Source organism: Physeter macrocephalus, chromosome 2, assembly GCF_002837175.3.
Source record: "Physeter macrocephalus isolate SW-GA chromosome 2, ASM283717v5, whole genome shotgun sequence".
Taxonomy (NCBI): Eukaryota; Metazoa; Chordata; class Mammalia; order Artiodactyla; family Physeteridae; genus Physeter; species Physeter macrocephalus.
Window position 1 is genome coordinate 83,579,385 of NC_041215.1, and position 24,089 is coordinate 83,603,473.

Consider the following 24,089-nt stretch of genomic DNA (forward strand, 5'->3'; position numbering starts at 1 on the left):
GGACTCTCAATGGCACACTGACTTCCTAGAAGATAATTTCTCGGACCCCCTGAATGGCAGTAGGATAGGAAGGAAACATAAATAGGAGGCTTTTTTTTTTTTTTTTTGAAAAAACCACCAGAAAGACCCGAGGCTCAGTTACAAGAAAACCTAAGAGGCCTACGAGTGCTACGTGGGTGGGGGAGGGGGGGCGGCTAGTCCTCGGGTCGGCCCGGGTGCTGCGCACGCAGCCAGGTCCGAGTCCGCCGGTCCCGGGCCCTGAGGCTTAGGCCCCGGGGGGGCCGTGGGTCCGGGGCTCGGCGTCCGGGGTGAGAGCGGGAGCCTAGGGCCGCCAGCTGAGGGTCTGTGGGAGGATGAGGAGGAGTCACGGCTCTAGTTCGCTCTACTCGCGCAGCCTCCGGCTCGGCTGAGTGGCAGCAAGCCGCGCCCGCTCCTCCAGCCCCGCCGCCGGGGAGGGGTTTCCCGGGACGAGCCGGCCCCTTTCATCCAGGAAGTGAAAGCGACGTCGGGGTCAATGAAAACAAACGAGAGACCGGGGCGGGGGGGGGAAAGGAAGGCCGGCGAGGAGGAAGGAGCACCGGGGCGCGGAAGGGAGCAGTCGGGCGGTGGAATCGCGAGCGGGAGGCCGGCCGCGGTTCCCACTTTGCCGCCGCCGCCGGGGCTCGCCCGGGGATGTCTCAAGGCCCCCAAGCACCACGCGGCGGCCGCCGTCCCGGCCTCTGAGGGCCGCCACGTCCCGGCAGCGCGCGCGGGCTGAGGGCTGCTCTGTGCCGGCTGGGGGCGCCCGGGGAGGGGCCCGGGCGGGCCTGGAGGGGCTGCCCAGGCCCCGCGTTTCCCCCTTCACCGCGGCCGGCGCCGGGCCAGGAGGATGCGCGGCGCCGGGCTCTGAAGCATGGAGGGAGTTCTGTACAAGTGGACCAACTATCTCACCGGTATAAGGGCTCGGCTGACCGGGGTGTGGGTGGGGGCGGCGGGGAGAGGACTTGGACGGCCTCAGGAGGGGAGGCTGCGGAGAAGGCGGGTAGGGGGCTCCTCCTCCCTCCGCCAGGCCGGCGGGGACCCTCACAGCGAATCGGCTCTGTCTGGTTCCCGGGCTTAATCGCTCTCGCTGTCCCTTCTAAGTGCCCATTTGGCCTCTGCAGGGGACAGTTCGAGGCTGCGCACCATCCTGAGGTGGGAAGTGCACCTGACTATTTCTTTGCCAGCGTAATAATAGTTCTGTTTTCTCCTGTAGCTTCCGGAACCATTCCTAGTCACTCTACATGTGTTGTTGCAGTCTCTCCCTTTACTCACACTTAATTCAGCATTTTGTTGATAACTGAGTTGTTGGGACATAGGATTGTAATGGGCCCTTTAAAATCAAGATTTCGTTTTAGGAAATCTTTTCAGTTTCTTTTAATTTTCCTTAGCAACACGGTTTATTTTAAAAGTTCTCTTCGTTGAAGTTGTTCAAGCATAGCAAGCAAGATTTTGGAAGCTGTTCCCACATTATATTCTCTTAGGGGTTGATTGTCAATGAGGTATCCTTATGTTTTGGTATTCAGGTAAGTGTGTGAGAAATTGTGGGAGAAAGTGCAAGACACAGAAGGTGGAGCAGGCAAGTCAGTTTCACTCATGAAGTGGGTTGAAAGGAAGAACACCAAAGAACTAGGTGTTTCTGTAGAAATGAGAGACCAGCAGGGAAGGGCCCTTTTCCATGACACCAACAGTCTGGCTTATTAAAAGAGCCTTAAATCTGAGTTGTAGTCCCATCTCTGCCGTTAGCTAACAGTAAGGACAAGTCACTTTTTCTCTCAAGATCTGTCTTATAGGGCAGGGGTGATCAACTAGTTTATCCTGAAGGTGTCTTCTAACTCCAGAATTCTGTGATCTAACCAAATTAGAGGAAGGGGAGTGGATTTAAAGTAAGATTAAATAGCAAACAGATTTCTTGCTTTAGTGTAATAGGCCAATCTTGATTTGCTGCCCACTTGTTCACTCTGCCAAAAGTATTGAACCCCTTAGTGATTGTATCAGACATTCAACTTGTGTCCATCTGACCTTGTGCAAAGTTTGCACATAAACACTTAAAGACATAAGCACTGAGCTACAATTGTCTCTGTTTTTTTGATTAATTGGAATGTTAAAGACAGATTTATAGCAGCGAATGCTTTAACATTTATGATACATGGATGTTTTGTTTGCATTAAAATGTCAAACACTTTATTTCTGTAACTGGTATGTTTTAACAGGAAACATTTAAAAAATGAGGCAAATTTTTTTTATTAGGCATTTTCAAATGGGCTGTTGTGAGAACAGTTATACTGTTTAGTTTAACTTTGAGATGGTAGTTACTACGCTTTGAGATGCAGATGATCATCTCATTGCAAACATTCTAAGCGCGCAGTGGCTTGGGAGGTCATGTGAGGATCTTATGCATAGCCCAGAGCAATGGGTGATTACTAAGATGAGTCAAAATTTATTCCTGGAGCTAAATGTGGTCTTAGTGGCCCTCTTTCTCATCTCCTGTCGCTGAGCACCAGCTGGTTGAGCTTTTAACGTTGTGTACTTAAGGTTTTAATCTTTGCAGAGCATTTAAGTTAACTGCTAGTATGCAGTGTAGAAGCTTGATGAAATGAAATCTTTTGTTTGGAAGAATTCTATTTTTAAAATTTAAATTTGGCTCAGTGGCATGCTGATTATTACTTTTAGTTCATCTTAGGTCAGAAGGATGAATAGCTGTTCATACTAAGTGATCTTTAAGGAACCTTCCAGTTTGATGACAGTGTTCTTTAAGAATCCTTTGTAGAGAATAAGAATTTCAGTAACATTTGACAGTTTGAGATAAAAAAGAATGTGTGTTTTAGAAAGGTATTAGAAAAGGGAATACCTATGAATTTTTTTCACAGATATAGCCCTTATATATGTGTGAATCAATTAGAGATTGTTTTATTAAATATTTCTTCAAAGAGGTATTTAGAGATCATTAACAGTCTTAGTTAGATTAATATACTTAACTATAGTCACTTTTCAAGTTGGTACAAATTCTAAATGAATCATTTTGCTCAATATTTATTTTAAAGAGATATTGAATCACAATAATGCAGGCTTACAAAATCAAAATTTGTCCTGTAGGCACACTAGACTGGGGGTAGAGGAGTGTATTTTCACCATAACCTTCTTATAATTTGTTTGCCAAGGTGAATTAATGTTTGGAAAGATACCATTCTCATCATTTCTATGCATGCCCAATACATTATCGATATACTGGATATACTGTGTATCTGTACTCTTATGGGTAACAGGCAATATCTCAGTTTTCTGTAATCATTCATTCATTCAATCACTTGAGAAGGACATTTTTTTTTAGCACCTGTTGTGTGCCAAGCACCTTTCCCAGGTTTTGGAAATTCAGTGATGAACAAGATAAAGTTCATATACCAGAAGAACTTACCTTCTAATTTGCTAGACCTCATTAAGGAATATAGAGTTTCATAAAAATAATTTTCCAAGCCTCTGAAACTTGGTTTTGGATATCCATCCCTCTGAACTGTATTATCACATAGCCTGCTGTTAATCTTTTTTTATGATGACTCAGCATTGTCATTTCAAAAGTGTTATAGGTACAGCCTTTTGGGGAGGTAAATCCTGGGTCTGTATCAGGATGTAAGAATGATTCCCCTATCTGTCACTGTCTTGGTACTACTTGGCCCAGAAAAACTGAACTGATTGATATAGCAGACAGTGTCTAAAGTGACCAGGCTGAATGGTGACAGAAAGAACAAGGGCAGTCGCACTGCCTCCATCATGGTCACCATGTTATTAATCAGTGAACTGTTGTAAATTAGTGGCATGCTTGATAAGGTTTCAGGGAACACTGAGTTTGGCTTGCAAGAGTGGGAGTTGAGCTTCAAGGAAAGCCATCATCACCCTCAGCTTCGCATTAGAGCCAAGTCTGTGATAGTTGTGTGCTGTAGTCATTGAGTCAATGCTAATTAAATGAATGGTTTCAATTTCTAGCATTTCTGCCTGAGCTGTGCAACAGCAGGGCAAGGAGAGAGGAGTGGTGGCTCCATGCTCTCACCACAGGGTATGCAACTTCTGTGTGAGAGACTGTAATTCATTCAGCACTCACTGTGTGCAAGGCAGTTGGCTTAGGCAGAGTATTTTATAGGAGAGAGGAAAGCCACATTGCAGAATTAGAGGGCTGGGTGGCACCTGAGAGGTCTTCTTGTTCAATTCACTCATTTTGGAGACTGGGAATTTTTGATATATATTGGGATGAAAGATTTATCTCAGGTTATTCAACCTGGGACAAAGAATGATAGCAAAACTAGGGCTAGAATCCATGTCTTCTGTTGCTTTTTCCATTATGTTATAACCTGACTCTGTTTCCCTTAGAAAAAAGGGGCAATTGTGTTGCATTCTGTGTGTTGGGCTATTTTTGAAGATGGGTCTGATGGGTTGTTAATGAGAAGGTTGTAAGCCAGAATAAAGATATTATTCCCCATATTTATTCTGATCTAGAGGTTTCTCCAGAAATCTCATCCAGCAAAATGGAGATTGATGCAAGAGTATTTTGGGCAGATCTTGGCAATTAAAAATTTCATTGGGGCTTTCCTCGTGGCGCAGTGGTTGAGAATCCGCCTGCCGATGCAGGGGACACGGGTTCGTGCCCCGGTCCGGGAAGATCCCATATGCCGCGGAGCGGCTAGGCCCGTGAGCCATGGCCGCTGAGCCTGCGCGTCCGGAGCCTGCGCGTCCGGAGCCTGTGCTCCGCAACGGGAGAGGCCACAACAGTGAGAGGCCCGCGTACCAAAAAAAACAAAAAACAACAACAAAAAAATTCATTGTCAGAATGTTATTTTAGAGCCAAGAAATGACATGGATGGTAAATTTTGTAATCATAGTTTTCTGTGTGATTAAAGTACTTTTTTATTGCTGTTTTGTTATTTATGATCTTTGTAGGTTGGCAGCCTCGTTGGTTTGTTTTAGATAATGGAATCCTGTCCTACTATGATTCACAAGATGATGTTTGCAAAGGGAGCAAAGGAAGTATAAAGATTTTAGAGCCAAGAAATGACATGGATGGTAAATTTTGTAATCATAGTTTTCTGTGTGATTAAAGTACTTTTTTATTGCTGTTTTGTGCATCACCTGTCTCGCCGGTTGGCAGCCTCGTTGGTTTGTTTTAGATAATGGAATCCTGTCCTACTATGATTCACAAGATGATGTTTGCAAAGGGAGCAAAGGAAGTATAAAGATGGCAGTTTGTGAAATTAAAGGTAAGTGAATATATGGAATTAGATGAATTTGTAGTTAGGTAAGTAAAGTGTTCTTCAGCATACTGCAAAAAGAGGAGAAAAGCATTTCTAACCAGGAAGGGATCTTCTAATGCCATTTATCTCCTTAGCATTCAGAAGTGGCACTTAGCATTGTTAGGCACAGTTTTTGATATTTCTCCCTCTATAAATATACTTTGAATTGAAATTCGAAGTACTAGTGCTAGTCTTCCAATGTGGACTTGAAAAAGCAATTTCTTGTGGATGCCACTTTAGTGTCCATGCTGTCTACAAGTGTTTTCTTTCATTTTCATTGAAGCGTGTTGTAATGATTGGAAGCTGAACTCTAAAGATGATGAGGCCAGCGCAGTAGGTTTTTGATAAAGTATGAACTCAGAGTCATAAACTCTCGTTCTTTGCTGAATTGGAAATAAGCTCTTCTGGGTAATAGAGATGTTTTTCCTTTCTTTTTCTTCTTCTTTTTTTTAATGATCTTGAGAGTTTCAAGGAGTACTGGTCAGGAATATTGTAGGAAGCTCCTCTATCGGAATTTGTCTGGTGTTTTTCCCATGATTAGACTGGGGTTATGGGTTTTAGGGAGGAAGATCACATCATATCAGGAGTACATGCTATCAACATGATATACCATTTTTTTTTCCAATGTATAATTTCCATTTTAATATATTTTTTGGAAAGGATGGTTTTTCTTCAGTCTATAAGGACTTAGCTCTTTACATGGACTTTGGTGGAGGTCATGGGGCAGCTTCCGCAGGTCTAAACTGGGGTGGGAGTGTTTGGTCCATCTGGGATGAGCTTCACGCGAATGATTCCTGACTATCTTTCTGTGACTGGCACAACTCACGCAGTAATGTAGTTTTGATGTAAGTACAGGTGGGGAAGCACATAGGAATCGAAGACACTTACTTCCGAAATGTCCCCGATGGCTGCGGCCTCTACTGTGTTAATTAATGACCTTAATGGTGTCCTTGGGCACGCATTGGGCAAAGTTGGTGCAGTGAATAGGCTGCACGTGGTCATGGTCCTTTTTTGGCATACCTGTTGTTCCTTCTTTTCTTGGTCATCTTGGAAGTGAGGACCCGAGAGAGCTGACATATCACTCTTGACATTAACCTTGACCACCTGTCTGAGGTAATGTCTGACAGATTTCTCTACTGTAAAGTTACCTTCCCCACTCCTTTTCCATACTGTGCTTTTTCAAAAGGGGAGAAAAAAGCAGTAAGTCATGCTGTAATTTTCATGAAGGAAGGTTTCATGGACCATTGATTGATTTGTGTGTGTGGTTGGGATATGTGGGGTGCAAGTAGGTAGGAGAAATCAGACAAAATGATAATGAAAAGTATTGAATTCTTCAAAGAGAATTGAATGAAAAAATAAAGCACTAGAGAAGGGCGTGTTAAACCCTACATGGGGTCATGGCTCCATAAGATACAGAAACACTTCAGCATTGTTACTTGCGTTGTTACTTAAATATTCCCTGAACTATATGAGGTGTAATTTTGTTTTATTTTTATAAATCACACGAGCACATTCAAAGCATGAATTTTTATTTTTTAAAAAAATTATGGGAACTTCCCTGGCCATCCAGTGGTTAAGACTCTGTGATCCCACTGTAGGGGGCACACAGGGTTTGGTACCTGGTTGAGGTAAGATCCCACATGCCACGCACTGCGGCCAAAAAAAAAAAAAGATATAAAAAAAATGATGGTTTTAGCTCATCTTATTCTTCATATTTGATTCCAAATGAGATTCTGACTCTTGTCAGAAATCAAACTACATTCAAAGTTCAAAGATTTGACAGGGCTTCCCTGGTGGCACAGTGGTTGAGAGTCCGCCTGCTGATGCTGGGGAATGGGTTCGTGCCCCGGTCCGGGAAGATCCTACATGCCGCGGAGTGTCTAGGCCCGTGAGCCATGGCCGCTGAGCCTGCGCGTCCGGAGCCTGTGCTCTATAACGGGAGAGGCCACAACAGTGAGAGGCCCACGTACCTCAAAAGAAAAACAAAAAGAACAAAAAAAACAAAGAGATTTGACAACCTTGAGGATGTTTAAAAGACTGTTAGTGGCAGAATTCTTAAGGCAACTGTAGCACTTTTTCAAGCCATGGCAGCATTTTTGTTGTCCTTGTTATTTGTTTAAAGAATAAGATACAGAAATGGGCACAAATCTTCAATATTCAGCCTTAAGAATGCCTACAAATTGAATACACTTGTGTAATTACCACCCAGATCAAGAATTAGAATGCTATCAGCATTCTAGATGCTGGGATAATAATCATGTTACCTCAGCCACTAATGTCTCTAAAAGGTTACCATTAATCTGACTTTTATCACCATATTTAAGTATTGCCTGCTTTTGAACATTATATAAATGGAATAAATCAATGTTTTCTTTTGTGTCTGGCTTTACATTATATTTGTGAAATTCATCTGTGTCGTTCTTTGTAACAGTTCACCATTCTTACTGATGTGTAATATTTTTATTGTGTGATTGTCCCACAGTTTGGCTCTCCATTCTAGTATTGATGGGTGTTTGTTTGTTTTTTCCATTTTGTTTCCATTTTGGGACTATAGTAAGTAAAGCTGCCATAAACATTCTCATATTTATTTTGTTGAACATATATATGCGTTTCTGTTCAGTATATATCTAGAACTGGAGTGGAATTGCTAAGAGAGACATTGAATATTCAAACATTCAGCTTTAACAGATATTAAAGAAAATACTATTCTTGACTTTTGTTAAAACAGTAAGGCACAAAGAAGCACACTTACAGATGTGGAGAACAAGCTAGTGGTTACCAGTGGGGAGAGGGGAGGGAGGAGGAGCAACATAGGGGTAAAAGATTAAGAGGCACAAACTACCGTATATAAAATAAATAAGCTACAAGGATGTATTGTACAGCACAGGGAGTGTAGGCAATATTTTATAATAACTATAAGTATAGTCTGTAACAATTTTTAATCACTATGTTGTACAGCTGAAACTAGTATAATGTTGTAAATCAACTATACCTCAATTAAAAAAAAATTTAAAAAACCCAGTAAGGCAGACTTCACTCAGGTCTATTGGAATAGGTATAGGAGCTAGTGCAATGGAGTTTTGCAGTAGTGGAGAGAAATTGGGCTCAACTCTGAATACAACAAGGAAAAGTGGGAGTTTATAGCCAAGGAGCAGAGTGGCAGGGGGCGGGATAAGGGAATCAGTGGATGGAAAATTACAAGGAGGAAACTTCAGAGATAAAGGGGGATTTTGATTAAACAGACCTAACAGGATTCTTATTGGAGGCAGGTCAGGGTGATCGGATATTACCTGGGGGTGGTGGGAAGTGGAATTTGGTCAGATAAGGAGGGTGATCAGATATTGAGGGTGGGGGATTCTGGCTAAACTGACTTAGCAGGATGTTTGCTAAAAGTGGACTCTACTAAGGACAGAGCCGGAAGCCCCAGATTGGGCCTAGTCAAGCAGAGGGTTCAGAAAAGCCCAACAAGTTTTTGTTGTTGTTGTTGTTTTTGAATTAATTAATTAATTTATTTATTTATTTATTTTTGGCTGAGTTGGGTCTTCGTTGCTCTGCATGGGCTTTTCTCTGGTTGCAGCAAGCGGGGGCTACTCTTCGTTGCGGTGTGCTGGCTTCTCATTGCAGTGGCTTCTCTTGTTGCAGAGCACGGGCTCTAGGCACACCGGGCCTTCAGTAGTTGTGGTGTGTGGACTGTAGAGCGCAGGCTCAGTAGTTGTGGCACACGGGCTTAGTTGCTCCGCGGCATCTTCCCAGACCAGGGATCGAACCCATGTCCCCTGCATTGGCAGGTGGATTCTTAACCACTGCGCCACCAGGGAAGTCCGAGCCCAACGAGTTTGATTAAGGAGAGACTTTTTGTCTCAGATAATGCCAAACTGTTTACCAAAGTAATCGTACCAATTTGTTTTTCAACTAGTATGAGAGTTTTAGTTGCTTTTCGTCCTTGCCAAAGCTTACTATTAGCAATTTGAAGATTTTGAATTTTTCTACTATAGCTAGTGCTATCTCATGGTGGTTTTTTTTTTTTTTTTCAACACTAATGGATTGAATCACTGTTAAATTTATTTATTTATTTATTTTTGGCTGCGTTGGATCTTTGTTGCGGTGTGAGGGCTTCTCATTGCGGTGGCTTCTCTTGTTGCGGAGCACAGGCTGTAGGCGTGTGGGCTTCAGTAGGTGTGGCACGCGGGCACAGTAGTTGTGGCTCGCAGGCCCTAGAGCGCAGGCTCAGTAGTTGTGGCACACGGGCTTAGTTGCTCCTTGGCATGTGGGATCTTCCCAGATCAGGGCTCGAACCTGTGTCCCCTGCATTGGCAGGCAGATTCTTAACCCTGCACCTCCAGGGAGGTATAATATTTCTTGTGCTGTTTTTCTCTTAACCAAGTTCTGCTGTCGTCAGATCCTTCTTCTTGAAGACTTTTTAACTTCCTGCCTCTTCTTACCTTTCATTATAATCACACATGAAGTCTCTGTACCAAAGAGTTCAACGTTTAGGTGTTTTATTTTTAGTGTACCGGTTTGTTTCCTGGATAAAATTGTTCCCTCTGTTAGAGCAAAGACACCTTTCTTCTCCTCTTCTGTCTTCCCCTCTACCAGCACTGCTCTGAGCAGAGTAAATATTTGTTGATTAATGACAACATAACACAAATCTTACAACAAAGATTTAGGATTGGCTCAGCATACAATATGGTTAGCTCTCTTTTGTCAGAGATCCAGGATGGGGGTGTGTGTAGGAGAGGAAGAGGAGGGTGGAGGGGAAGAGGAGATTTTCAAAACACTTATGCTTTCCAGGTGGTTATGAGATGCTCATTAGTTGCGGACTGTTGTTCTGATGGAAGGTTACCTTAGTTACCATTTATTGCACTTTATGCCAGGCACTATCCTAGGCTTGGGTGGGGGGTGGGCGGTGTACCAAAACACAAACTGCTTTCAAAGAAATTAGTAAAAGAGAGTGTGATAAGTGTGGCAGGGGTACTAGTGGCCCCAGGGGAGGGAGTTCTTAGATCTCACTTTTCCGTAGTTAATTTGTTGTTGTTTTCTGTTCACATGCTACCACCACTTTGACACCACTGCCATCCTGGGTATATGTGAGAATGGTGGCTTGGAGGGTGCCCCTGGATAGCCCCTTAAGGAGGTGGCACTGCCTGCCTCTTGAATCAGAGTTTGTTGTTTTAGGTCTGAAACATCTGTGTAAGTGATGATTTGATTCTCCACAAATTACTTGAGTCCTTGACTGTATTTCCCCTTTGTTTATCATCGTAGTCCATTCAGCAGATAACACAAGAATGGAATTAATCATTCCAGGAGAGCAACATTTCTACATGAAGGCAGTGAATGCAGCTGAAAGACAAAGGTGGCTGGTTGCTCTGGGGAGCTCCAAAGCCTGTTTGTCTGATACTAGGACTAAAAAAGAAAAAGGTAACTATAAATTTTTCCTTTGTGGTGACAATACTTTCTTAAACATAAATGTAAATTGTCATGTTCACTTATAGTAATTTATCCCAAAGAAATAATCAGAAATGTAGATTTATGTACATAGATGTTCATTATAGTGAAAAAATTTATAAACATTGCCAGGGTTTAAATTTAGGGGAATGGTTCAGTAAACTATATAGTGCTTTCATAGGCTGATATATTATGTAGCCAGTAAAATGTTTACAAGGAATTTTAATGATATGAGAAAATGCCCAAAGTTAAGTGATAATTGAAAAAAGCAGGATTCAAAATTACATAGCCACTCCTTGGCCAGCTCAGGAAAGATATGTAAGAATTGGTCAAGTTGTTACCTTTGGAAAGGGAATTTGAGGGAGAGACTCACTTTTCACTTTATACCCTTTGACCGTACCTTTTGACTTTACCAGCTACAGATACTGCCTGTTCAAAAGCAAAGCAAGGGACTTCCCTGTTGGTCCAGTGGTTAGGACTCAGCGCTTTCACTGCCGTGGCCCTGGGTTCAATCCCTGGTCGGGGAACTAAGATCCCGCAAGCTATGCATCCGTGGCCAAAAAGAAAAAAGAAAAGCCAAGCAAATAATTTATGGTATTAGTTCAATTATATGCAGATATAATGTGAAAATAATAACAGTATTTATATCTTGGTAGTGAGATTGCAGTTTTTTTCCCTATATATTTTTGATTTTCAAAAATTTTCACTGAGCGTGTATTACTTTTATAATTAAAAAACAATAGAAGTTATTTAAATTAGTGAAAACAACTAAATTATGGGTTATTGAAAAATGAAGGCTAAGGATTGAATTTATAACAGTTTTCAAATATGTGAAAGAACATCACGGATAGAGTATGGTTAAGGGTAGGATAAGAAGGAATGAGGACTTCCTTGGTGGTCCAGTGGTTAAGACTTCGCCTTCCAGCGCTTCCCTGGTGGCGCAGTGGTTGAGAATCCGCCTGCCGATGCAGGGGACACGGGTTCGTGCCCCGGTCCGGGAAGATCCCACATGCCGCGGAGCGGCTGGGCCCGTGAGCCACGGCCGCTGAGCCTGCGCGTCCGGAGCCTGTGCTCCGCAACGGGAGAGGCCACAACAGTGAGAGGCCCGCGTACCGCAAAAAAAAAAAAAAAAAAAAAAGACTTCGCCTTCCAATGTATGGGGTGTGGTTCCGTCCCTGGTTGGGGAGCTAAGATCCCACGTGCCTTCGCGACCAGAAAACAAAGAAAACATAAAACAGAAGCAATATTGTAACAAATTCAATAAAGACTTTAAAAATGGTCCACATCAAAAAAAAAAAAGAAAAAAAAGAGGGAATGAATAGTCACAATAGCCAAAAGGTAGAAAAAACCCAAATGTTTATAGACAGATGAATGGATAAACATAGTATGGTATATACATAAAATGGTATTCAGCCTTATAAAGGAAGAAAATTCTGACAGATGCTACATTGATGAATCTTGAATATATGCTAAGTGAAATAAGCCAGTCACAAAAGGACAAATATTATATGATTCCACTTATGTGGGGTACCCAGAGTAGTCAAATTTATAGAGACAGAAAGTCGAATGCTGATTTCTAGGGGTTAAGGGAGGGGGAAAAGGGGAGTTAGTGTTTTATGTGTGTAGAGTTTCAGTTGGGAAAGATGAAAAGGTTCTGGAGATGGATGGTTGTACAATAATGTGAATGTACTTAATGCCATCGAACTGTATACTTAAAAATGGTTAAAATAGTACATTTTGTTATATATATATATATTACTACAATTAAAAAGAAGGAATGGACTTAAACTTGGGTAAAAATTAATTTAGGTTAGGTTAAATGGGCAGATAGAGCTGCTTTGGTCTACTCTGGCTAGAGGGGCTTCATTACTAGTACCACAAAGCAGTGCCACTGGCTCAAGGAATATGGAGAAGCACCAGGATCTACTGTGTATACTTTTTGCCTTCCTCTGCTGCTTACACATCTAGTTTAGAAGGTATTGGTAGGTGAGTGGCTGAGATTATGGCTGGATGTTTAGTCTGTCTGGATATATTAAAGAAAGGAACATAGGCTCTTAATTTTAAAAAATTCTTAAACCAATAGTATGTGAAAATGAAGCTGTGAAAGGAACAGAAGAAAATAAATGAATGTTTATATAGAGCAGTTGTAACTACATAAAAGTTAAAAACTTCTGTTTACCAAAATACAATAAAGAAAACTGAAAGAAAGCTGACAGATCTTGAAAAGTATTTGCAGTATTTTGGAGGGATGAAAGATAGCTATCTTTAATGCGTAAGAAATTTATAAATTATAAATTTATCAATTTATATATTACTAAGAGAAATACCAAACATCAGAACTGGAAAAATGTGTAAAGGACAAGAAAAGCCAATTCACAAAAAAAGAAATACAAGTGCTTATCAAATTAAAGATGAGTAATAGAATGGAAATATCCTGTATAAGGCATTCATTGTCATCAGCCTGTCTCTGGAAATTAATCTACCTAAACTTCATGTCAGACATATGACTGCCAGTTTTTTTCAGCTATCTAAAGAGAAGATGTTTCCTCAGGGAAAACCTTATATTCTATTTCCAAGGTCTCACACCTCTTAAGCTACAGGTATTCATAGCTATTGCCTTACTTTTTAATGATTCCATTTTGTTGTTTTGCCTCTGAAGTATGAAAATAGTCTAATTGAATGTTTGCGTATGTTCCTTTCAGAAATAAGTGAAACCAGTGAATCTCTGAAAACCAAAATGTCTGAGCTTCGCCTCTACTGTGACCTCCTAATGAAGCAAGTTCATACGATCCAAGAATTTGTTCACCATGATGAGAATCATTCATCTCCCAGCATAGAGGTATATCCAAGATGATCCTTTCATGTCTGGTTATGCTTTGCAGCACATGGTGGGTGAGCTTCTTACATAACATGACAGAGAAGCATTTTCAAAATGAGTTATTCTCAGCTATTCAGACCTCTTCGTACTGTAGACTATCTGGAAGTTTGTAGGATCTTTTAGACTGTGTCTGTATAACCAGAGTAAAGCAGCAAGCAGCACATTTCTCCAAGGAATCAAGGCCTGTCTTTGCAGCCAATTGATTATTTGGTGGTTGGGGTGGCAAAGAAGCATTACTGGCTTTGTTCTCCAGACTCACTGCATGAGTTCATTGGACAGCTGCTGTTCTCTTTCTTTTGTAATTAGGTCCTAGCTTAACTACTGAGGGTTAATAATTTAGCTTTATAAACTAACTTAAAAAAAGAATCATTCTCAGAGCAGTGATGTAGGAATCAAAATTCAGATTTGCGGGACCTGGCTATGAAATAGGCTCATTCTTTCTGGTGAAGTAGGACCAATGAGCCTTACTGCTCTCTGGGTGAAAGGCCAGCCTGGTTCCCAGTCCCCTTTTGCCTAACTTGGGAGAAGTGGGACAAGAAATCTTCCTACTTTCCTGTGGCCTTCTCCTACTAGGGAGGAATCTTAGGTGAGGTAGGTTGCCTTTAGATGCAAGTACGTTAAACCCTAAGGCACTTGCTGTTTCACCACAGGCTCTCTGCAGGCAGGTGCCCTTACATCTGCTCCATTGGCTCAGGGACAGTGTCGGGGACCCAATCTTGTTCTTTCCTTCCACTCTGCCATTTTTGGTGTGTTGGTTTTTTCTCCTCATGCCCGAGCCTTCAAGGTGACTAGTTCACACAGAAGTTCACACAGAAGCAGGAGGCAGTGGGGTAGCCAGGGTGGAGAGAGACCATCTCAGTTTGCTGTCCTTTGCTTTTATCAGGGAATGAAAATCCCAGAAACCCCAGCAGACTTCTCATTATCTTTTTAGTCTGGGTCCATGAAAACGAGGAAAAATGAGTATTTGACAAAGGGTCATGGAATAGACATGACTGGCTTAGACCAGTCTATGTTCATCCCCCAGGAGCAAGGCACTCTGCTGTCCCAAAAAGAACTTGGAGTTTTTATTTTACCAAGGAAGAAATGGGAGAATGTGCATGGGGTAGGCATGAATTCTACCTGGCACTCAGTAACCCTCATGGTGTTCCACTGCTGTGATTACCTTTGGAATTCTGATAGTTAGAAACTTACAGTCTAGGTTAGGTTTATTTAAGATAAATTTTCGTACACAGTTTTTCAATATGATACTTGGTTTAAATGCAAGAGTTATTTTTTTCTTGGAGTCTAATTTCATACATTGTTTACCTGAGAGACAGATAATTCTTATTCATGCATTGCTTTAATTTTCTAAGGTAATGCATTTTAAACAGATTTGAGCATAACCTAGTAAGGTATCCATTGAAGGTAATGTTTCATTATCTGATGGTGAGGTGGTGCATGAATCCACATAGTTGTGTGTGAGTCTGTTCAACTCTTTGCATGTAATTTTTCAGAACATGAATGAAGCCTCTTCTCTACTTAGTGCCACGTGTAATACATTCATCACAACGCTTGAGGAATGTGTGAAGATAGCGAATGCCAAGTTTAAACCTGAGATGTTTCAGCTGTGCCATCCGGATCCCTTAGTTTCTCCTGTGTCACCTTCTCCTGTTCAAATGGTTGGAATTTCTGGTTTTTCTTCCAGTGATAACTGCATGTGGTTTTGTTTTTGTGTTTATTTTTAAGGCTGGAAACTGGCAGTAGGAGGGAAATAGTCAACAGGTTGAATTTTTTTTTACTGTACTCAGATTCTGTATGGGAGCCTCTCAGCTGATGGGCTCAACATGAGCCAAGGTCCTGATCCCCTCCCCTTGGAAGGGCTATGCCATTTACCCCAATGTGTCAGGAAAATATTATGGTGCTCTGTGGGTGCTGTGACATGAAAAGGTTGGGTAACACTCTTCTATTTGGTAAAAACACCACTATGGGGTGAAGATATACTCACAAGGGGATAAAATTAAGTAAATCTTTAGAGGAGCTGTAAGGGATTCGAAACAGCATGTTACAGGGGAAACAGTATTTTATAGTCAGCATTTGGATTTGAACCTTCCAAGTAGGCAAGTTACTTAATCTCTCTGGACTTCATTTTTTTCATCTGTAAAATACAGTGTTTTTTACATCAGAGGTAGGTGTAACCTGTTTAATGTTAGGTCCTTAACATTAGGTTCTTATCTTCTGATTACTCTGAACAGGGAGTACTCTTTTTGCCAAGGGTGATGGATTCATTGTCCTTTTCAAGGTAATAAACTTGCCCTAGCATGCTGTGGGGAACTTGGAGGTGAGATGAGGTTTGATGAAACCTTACATTTTTTTCATCAAACTATTTTCATGAGCCCTTTTGTGGAATGAAGAATGCCGCCTGGCTCCTATTTTAGCAATTACTTGCAGACCTATTTGTTGGCAGAAATAATAGGGTACAACTTATTCCGAGGTTCTCTTACCACCACAGCAAATTTGGTCATATGAGAATTAGTAAAGATTATTACCTAAATTTATTTAGATCATTGTTTTCCTAAAGTGTCTTTTAAAAATTTTGTTATTTGGTTGCTGTGCAACTGAGTCTTAGTTGCGGCTCACCGGCTCCTTAGTTGCAGCACATGGGCTCCTTAGTTGAGGCAGGCAGGCTCTTTTGTTGTGGCATGCGAACTCTTCGTTGCAGCATGCGCATGGGATCTAGTTCCCTGACCAGGGATTGAACCTGGGCCCCCTGCATTGCGAGTGTGGAGTCTTAACCACCGCGCCACTAGGGAAGTCTCTAGATCATTGTTTTCTAAATAATTTATGATGGACCAACAGCATCCTCTGAGATAGGTGTACCATGAAAATGAGTTTTATGGCCAGATTAGTTTGGGAAGTTCAAGGTTAACTTAAATTGCATTTCGCTGATGTAGGACTTCTTAGAACCTCTTTTGCTAAAGTGTATTATGAATCTCTGAGGAGAGGTGGTGTGTAGTGTTTCTGAAATTTATTTGATGATTGAACCCTTTTGTTTATTTTTTAATAACTCAGAGGACTGTGTTGTTTAGTAGAACACAGTTTGACAATGTTGCTTTTTAGAACAATTTTAGGTTTATTGTGGCCTGCTAAATAACATCTATAGTTGAACAAAAAATCCTGATCTTTTGAGATGGATGTATAGTGCTATGTTCCTGAGCTTGATATACAAGGGGTACACTGTATTTTTTTTAAGGTGGACTTTATAGAATCAAATATAATGAAAACACCTCAAACCTGCCTAATTTCTGCATTGAACTTCTGAGGAGAATGCCTTCTGTTATAAATGTTCTATAGTCCAGAGAGGTCCTATGTGTATTTTATGTATAAGAAGCTATAATAACTGTCTCTTTTAAACTAAAACTTTTTATCAGTAGAAACATTACAAGAAATCCAATAAGTTAATCTAGGAAATACTGGTTAGAGGCCACTTATTTTTCCTCACTGTGCCGTTTTACTTCATACATAAGGCAAAAATTGTGGCCTACGGTAAATAGTTCTGGAGACACATAGCATGGAAAATAAGGTCAGACAGTCTTCAAGAGGAAATCTTTTTCTTTCTTTTTCTTTAACGACATGAGTAAATGAGAAATAAAGCTGAAAAATTTGAGAATTCCAAAATTAACTTGATCTTTATAACTACTTCATATGGTTATCTCATCGTGTCCCTCTTTAAATTGACTTGCATTCAGTTATATTTCAAATCATCATAGAAGTTTAAACAATTGTCATTTTGATCCACAGATAATTGTAGTGGGGGTGTTGCTGCGTGAGTAATCCTAAAGGATGTGATTTCTGTTAAAGGAGATGTTAATGTCCAGTTGCATCTTTATTTTAATCATATTAGATATCCTTGGACTACAAATTGGATGGGTCATAATTGTTCTCATTTCAACTGGGATTTCTCAGAGCAACTGTAGAAGGCATTTACATAACATAACTGTTAGACTTGGACTCACTTGTAAGACTCTTGAGCCCCTATATATAAAGCAACCATCCTTAGCCTTTGATATAAACATTGCTTTTTTGCTACTTTGCTAAGCATTGAAATAATCTACTTGGCTGCCTCTGTTTTTTTGGTGGAGTAGTTAGATCTAAATTATGTTTTGTATTTGTCATATTTATTAATACTCTGCTGACTCAGATTTTATTTATTTATTTATATTTTAAGTGTATGTTTTTAGAAGCCTATTTGAGGCTTAGGGTTCCTCTTCTGAGTTCTTAAAAGACTTGAATTATTAATGCTGTTTTCCATGAAAACCACACTTTAGAACATCTGTGTAATAGCTACCTGAATAATGAATTGTAAGGAGAAGCTCTGCCCTTTAAAAAAAGGAGAGAGACATTTATTAGATAATTTTTTTTTTCTGGCTTGCTAGATACTCCTTTTCATCACAAATAGTGTGATTTTGGGGGGACTTGTTAAGTATACTGTTTTTTATATCTTTATACAAACACATATATTATATATATATTATAAAATTTAGTTTTTAATATTGAGAAAATAATCCAGCATGTTTTTGTATGTGTTGAGAAAGATTTCAGTTAATAATTGTTGGGGAGAAAGCTTGATACTGTGCTAATAATGTTACTTGGGTCTGTAAAAAATAAATTTTTTGGCCAGCCATCTTTTTCTTTGAGTAAATTTATGTTAATTATGATAATAATAATATATTAGAGCTGTCTTATTCTACTTGACATATGAATTATGCTTATTTTCTTTTTAAATTTCTAGATGAAGCGTTCTGTCAGCCACCCTGGTTCTTGGAGTTCAGAGAGGTAAAATAACCTTTTCTTTTGACCAAGTTCTCTCAAAATTATACCTACTTAGGGAAATTCTTTGGATCTTTAACGTAAAGTGTAATGTAAACTCTGTATGGGCAGAGTCTGGTTCTGATTTGCTCAGCATTATTTCTCTCAGTGCTTAGTATAGGGCCTGGCCCCAGTAGGTAGTAGGTAAAGAAAAAAAATGAGTGAATAAATTAGTCAGCAAGGTAAGCACCTTGCCAGCTATCATACTTTTTTTTAGATGTAAATTATATCCAACGTTGGTTAATAGAAATCCATTTTTGATGTATTAAGGCTCCAAGCTTAGGCTTATTTTACTACAGTTTTTTATAGCATCAGATATTCATGCTGAGCTGTTGTTATAATAGGAGCTAAGGTGTTACTGAAAAGAGAGAAAAACTAATTGATATTTTAAAGTATGTATTCATATCAACACATTTAAAAAATTTACGTTCTAGATCTTGCCAACATCCCAGGCTATTTATCTTGGTAGGTAACATTCTTTTAAGTTGCTATGGTTGTCTTTTTATGGTTGTCTTTGGAAAATAATGAAATGATAGTGACATTAGCATTTATTTCTCTACATTAATGTAGGGGTAGGGTAAAAAAAAAAGGTTATTGTAGGATTATATGAAATCACATGTGTGAAACTTTAGAAAATTGTAAAGCACTATAGAATTTAACTAATCTTTCATTCAGTAAACATCTATTGAGTGCCTACCAAAAAAAAAAGTGCTAACTGAACCCCCTTATTATTTTGTCACTTTATTTTTCCCTCTTATGGTTATGCAATTCATTGAACTATTATGTGCTGAGAGGAGTCCAGTGATGTGTGTGTCTAATCCTATCAGGGAATGAAGAGTTTTATCAACTGAATTTTCCAGAAAAATAAAAGCTTGATTCCTTTACCAAACTTTTATCTTTATGACAGTTTTTTTTTGACCTGTATTTTATCCTTTCTACCTTATTAAATAAGATATAATAAGAATTTTTTAACTTTTTTTTTTTTTTTTTTTTTTGGTGAATCAAAGTTGTCATTAAGAACAGTAATGTTGGGCTGTCATCCAGTGGTAGATGAGGTGCTGTTGAGTGGTGGTGATTTGCTTCTGTGTTGAATTTTTTAGGTTGATTTTTCTAGTTTTTTGGTTTTCCGGACTGCTTTTTAAAACTAGTTTTCCTAGCCTCCGTTTGCCATCTTTATCCGCTCTTGCTGCTGTCAGTGAGTTGGCTTCTAGCATGCTTCCGCACTGCTTGCCCATCCCCTTCGCTCTGCTGTTTTAGATTGGCTGTGGATGATGCTAGATGCATGCACTTGTGAAATCCATAACTTTTAGTTTTTAAACACCTGTTAACCATCTGATATGTTTACTCTCTAGCTGGACCTTCCTCTATAAAAGAAATCACTTCTTCATTGTACCTCTTTTCCTTTTAATTTGGCTCAGAGGCTGTATTCCCCAGCTTACCAACTAGATTCTAAATGATTTGACTTGTTTGTGGCCTGATCTCTGAAGGAGTAGAATGTTGCTAAAATAGAACTTTGGGTATTAAAATAGTTCTTCTTTCATTTAAAGAGAAGTCATTGAAAACTGCAGTTGAGGGTGTTTTCATTTGTTGAAGTCCTTACAATTTAATGCTTTTTATTTAACTTGCAGGAGTAGCCACTCTATAAAAGAAACAGTGTCTACACTTCACCGACTCTCCCAGCGGCGCCGAAGAACCTACTCAGATACAGACTCTTGTAATGATGTTCCTCTCGAAGACCCAGATAGTAAGTTAGAAGGGCTGTGTCTCTCTCTTTGGCCTATTCAGCAAAATTGGTGTGGGGCTCTGTAATTGTTGAAATGAAGGATACTGACAGTGAACACTGTACTTTGCTCGTGGATTAATTCCTTAATTCAGAGCTAAGCAACTAGCACACAATCAACAGAAGCTCATATATCCTCTTACGTTCACCTTTGTTATTAAGAAGTACTAAATATCTCTTTGTAAATACCATATCTTAGATTTATATATGTAATATCAAAATCTTTTACTCCCACTGCATTTTAGTAATCTCTTAGTAATTTATATTCTCATTGTGTTTGCATTTTAAAAACATGTTAGAAGAAAGCATAAATTGTAGGTAGGATTCTAGGGGAAAATAAAGGCAAGTTCTAAGTTCAAAGAAAAAAAATCAGCATTGTTACTTAAAGAATTTGAAATGGCCAAGGACAATAATTTTTTCTGGTGGTGGTGATGAATTATAATAACATTTATTCCTGTACCTTTTTTTTCCTTATTATTAAAGAGTCAGCATACTGTGATTGAATACTTTAGGAAAGGTTTTGTGATTTATGTTAAAATTTAATTATTTTTCTCTTCAGAGAAAAAGCTTTGAAAGTCTGTCAGAATATCTACTTCGACAGTAGTGACCATGATTTTCAGTGAATGCAAATATGGTATTATTATTATTACAACTCCATTAATAGACTTTTGCTTTTTAGAGTCTTTACTATTGCGCATGAAACATGTGGGATAGAAATTACATACAGTTCTCAATTAAGCAACAGATTGTGTTCCAAGAGTTTATTTGTAAGTCAGCTGTTTGGAACAAGATTTTATCTCTCTTATGGAAATGACATGGTGAATGGTGGTTAAATTCATTAGATGGCCTAGAAGAGCCCAGCTAATTTATAGTGTGGCTGAAATGGGACTAAACAATGGTGTTGGATTTCTAGTATTTGAATATATTGAAAACATTGCATAAGATAGAGTTGCTTTACTTAACCAGAAGGTTAAACAGGTTTAATTAGAGGAGAAATGTAAAGTTCATGAAAATGGTTGAGATTCTAAAGGAGACTGCTGATCATTTTCAGATTTTTAGAAGTTGATGGCATTAAAAAAAAATAAGTTTATTTATTTTATTTATTTATATTTGGCTGCGTTGGGTCTTTGTTGCTGTGCTTGGGCTTTCTTTAGTTGCGGCGAGCGGGGACTACTCTTCGTTGCGGTGCGCGGGCTCTAGGCGCATGGGCTTCGGTAGTTGTGGCACGTGGGCTCACTAGTTGTGGCTCACGGGCTCTAGAGTGCAGGCTCAGTAGGTGTGGTGCACAGGCTTAGTTGCTCTGCGGCATGTGGGATCTTCCCGGACCAGGGCTCAAACCTGTGTCCCCAGCATTGGCAGGAGGATTCTTAACCACTGTGCCACCAGGGAAGCCTGCATTTTTTTTTTTAATGCCCATTTTTCTTACAGAACTATTTATTGATATAGAACACTATGCTCATTATCATTTTGAATATAAGTTGGGGCAATGAGTAAAGAAATGAAAGAAGGAAAAGGATTGAGTGTCGGAAGGGGTTGGGAGAAAGAAACTTTCCTGGGCCAATTTACTAGATCTTGGAAGTGATAAGAAAAAGAGGAAGATGGTTAAAGAGCTTAAGTATGGGAAAAAATGTCACCTGGGGCAGGTAACATACACTCTGATTTACCTTGCTCTTTCTGCCTTTTATACATGACCCTTTTCATCCAGAGCTTATGAAAGAGTTCTGTTCTGCCTTGTACTTCTTTAGATGCCATTTCTTTTTTTTTAATTTTGTGGCTGCGTTGGGTCTTCGTTGCTGCACACAGGCTTTCTCTAGTTGCGGTGAGTGGGGGCTACTCTTCATTGCGGTGCGGGGGCTTCTCATTGCAGTGGTTTCTCTTGTTGTGGAGCATGGTCTCTAGGCGCGCGGGCTCAGTAGTTGCGGCACCAGGCCCTAGAGCGCGTGGGCTTCAGTAGTTGTGGCGCACAGGCTCAGTAGTTGTGGCTTGCGGGCTTAGTTGCTCTGCGGCATGTGGGATCTTCCTGGACCAGGGCTCAAACCCGTGTCCCCTGCATTGGCAGGTGGATCCTTAACCACTGCGCCACCAGGGAAGTCCTGCCATTTCTTTTTTTTAAGGGCGTCATTTTCATTTGTGATAGCTAAATTAATTTCTTTAAAGCCAGCCATTTTCCTTAGTTCTCTTCTCTTTTAGGCACTCTGGTTCTGAAGTTTTGAAAACTGTTTTTATAAGATCTAAGTGTAAATATTCCATTTAACACCCCCCAATTTAGCTGTTAAGGAGAGTAACAAAATTAGTTACACACACCCACACCCATACATGCATTAATATTTATATACACATGTGTTAATATTTATATACACATGTGTTAATATTTATATACATACATATATCTCACTTCTCTAGAACTTTTTAAAATTGGCAAGTGTAGGGTAGGTCAGAGTTTTATCCTTAGATTTCCTTCTGTTTATCCTAAAGTTTAGTATCCCAGTTAGTTGACAAAGCAGAGACTGAATTAGTGCTCTTTCTTAGAAAGTATGTTTTGCAAATTAGCAATCTTAGTTGAAAGTCTTTATTGCAGCATATTCTTTTCCTTGAGAGATGCAGCTGCTTCTACTTTTTTTAGAAGCTTTTTTTTTTTTTTTTTTTTTTTTGCGGTACGCGGGCCTCTCACTGCTGTGGCCTCTCCCGTTGCGGAGCACAGGCTCCGGACGCGCAGGCTCAGCAGCCATGGCTCATGGGACCAGCCGCTCCGCGGCATGTGGGATCCTCCCGGACTGGGGCACGAACCCGTGTCCCCTGCATCAGCAGGCGGACTCTCAACCACTGCGCCACCAGGGAAGTCCCAGCTTCTACTTTTATTAACTAGATTTTTAAAAATTATAAAAGTAATAAATGTTCTTGCTAAATTAAAAAAATATGTACATGTGAAAGTGAATAGGACCTTGCCAATGTGTTTGATGTGCTCACTTGGCAGCTGCAGTGATAGTTTTGTGAGCTGCATCCCAAATGGAGATGTGAGAACTTTCACTGTGACAAACCTTGTCAGCGTTGCTCAGAAAGTCTTGTGATGCAGAGGCCCGCGTATCACAAAAAAAAAAAAAAAAAAAAAAAAAAAAGAATAAATTCAATTCAGCAAATACTTATTGGCTGCTCATGTGTGCCAACCTTGGTTCTAGCAATGAACAAAACAAGTATCTCTACTTCAGATAGTTTCATAATTTCTCAAGAACTCTGAAGTTTCTCCTTACAATTGCCAGTACTAGAAAAGTTACATTTTTACTCTTAAACAAATGATCAAAAAGTTAGCAGGAAGCTAAAGGAATTTCATGTCCTGAATAGGAAATATTCTTTCATGGAGGACTGGAGTTAATATTGATAGGATGTTTAACCTTTTAATCAATTTCTTAATAGGACCTGTTCACTGTTCCAGAAATACACTTAATGGAGATTTGGCATCAGCAACCATTCCTGAAGAAAGCAGACTTATGGCCAAAAAAAAATCTGAATCGGAAGATCCTTTTCCATCCTTCTCTTCCTGAGGAAACGGAAGTGTCCAACTTCCTCTAAGTATTGCTATGCAAAAGCTGCTGTAATTAAACTATGTTATAGGGAGTAATTTTTCCCTTAGGATTTCTCTGCACTTTATAGAATATTGTAAAACAAACAAACAAAAAACAACCCACATACCTTTGAAGTGTATTTTATCTTTATATAGTTTATTTGCAAGAGTATTTTCCTAATAACTTCACAGTATGAATGAATATGCATCTTTTTTTTTTTTTTGAACAAATGATGGTGTAACATTTTGACATCTGTAAGGACAAATGTAGATATTTTTCTAAAA

The 24,089-nt window shown here is 39.8% G+C and overlaps 1 protein-coding gene and 1 pseudogene across 1 annotated transcript; one reads left to right on the forward strand and one right to left on the reverse strand.

Moving 5' to 3' along the window:
• Window positions 1–5,139: 5,139 nt before the first annotated feature.
• On the forward strand, window positions 5,140–24,074 carry PLEKHA3 (pleckstrin homology domain containing A3). Its single transcript, XM_024122385.3, has 7 exons — window positions 5,140–5,264; window positions 10,560–10,715; window positions 13,445–13,581; window positions 15,114–15,278; window positions 18,389–18,432; window positions 20,094–20,209; window positions 23,657–24,074. The coding sequence occupies exons 1-7, from the start codon at window positions 5,243–5,245 to the stop codon at window positions 23,782–23,784; spliced, it is 768 nt and encodes a 255-aa protein (XP_023978153.1). The 5' UTR covers window positions 5,140–5,242; the 3' UTR covers window positions 23,785–24,074.
• Window positions 5,993–9,227, reverse strand: LOC102978013 (40S ribosomal protein S26-like; annotated as a pseudogene).
• Window positions 24,075–24,089: the final 15 nt, after the last annotated feature.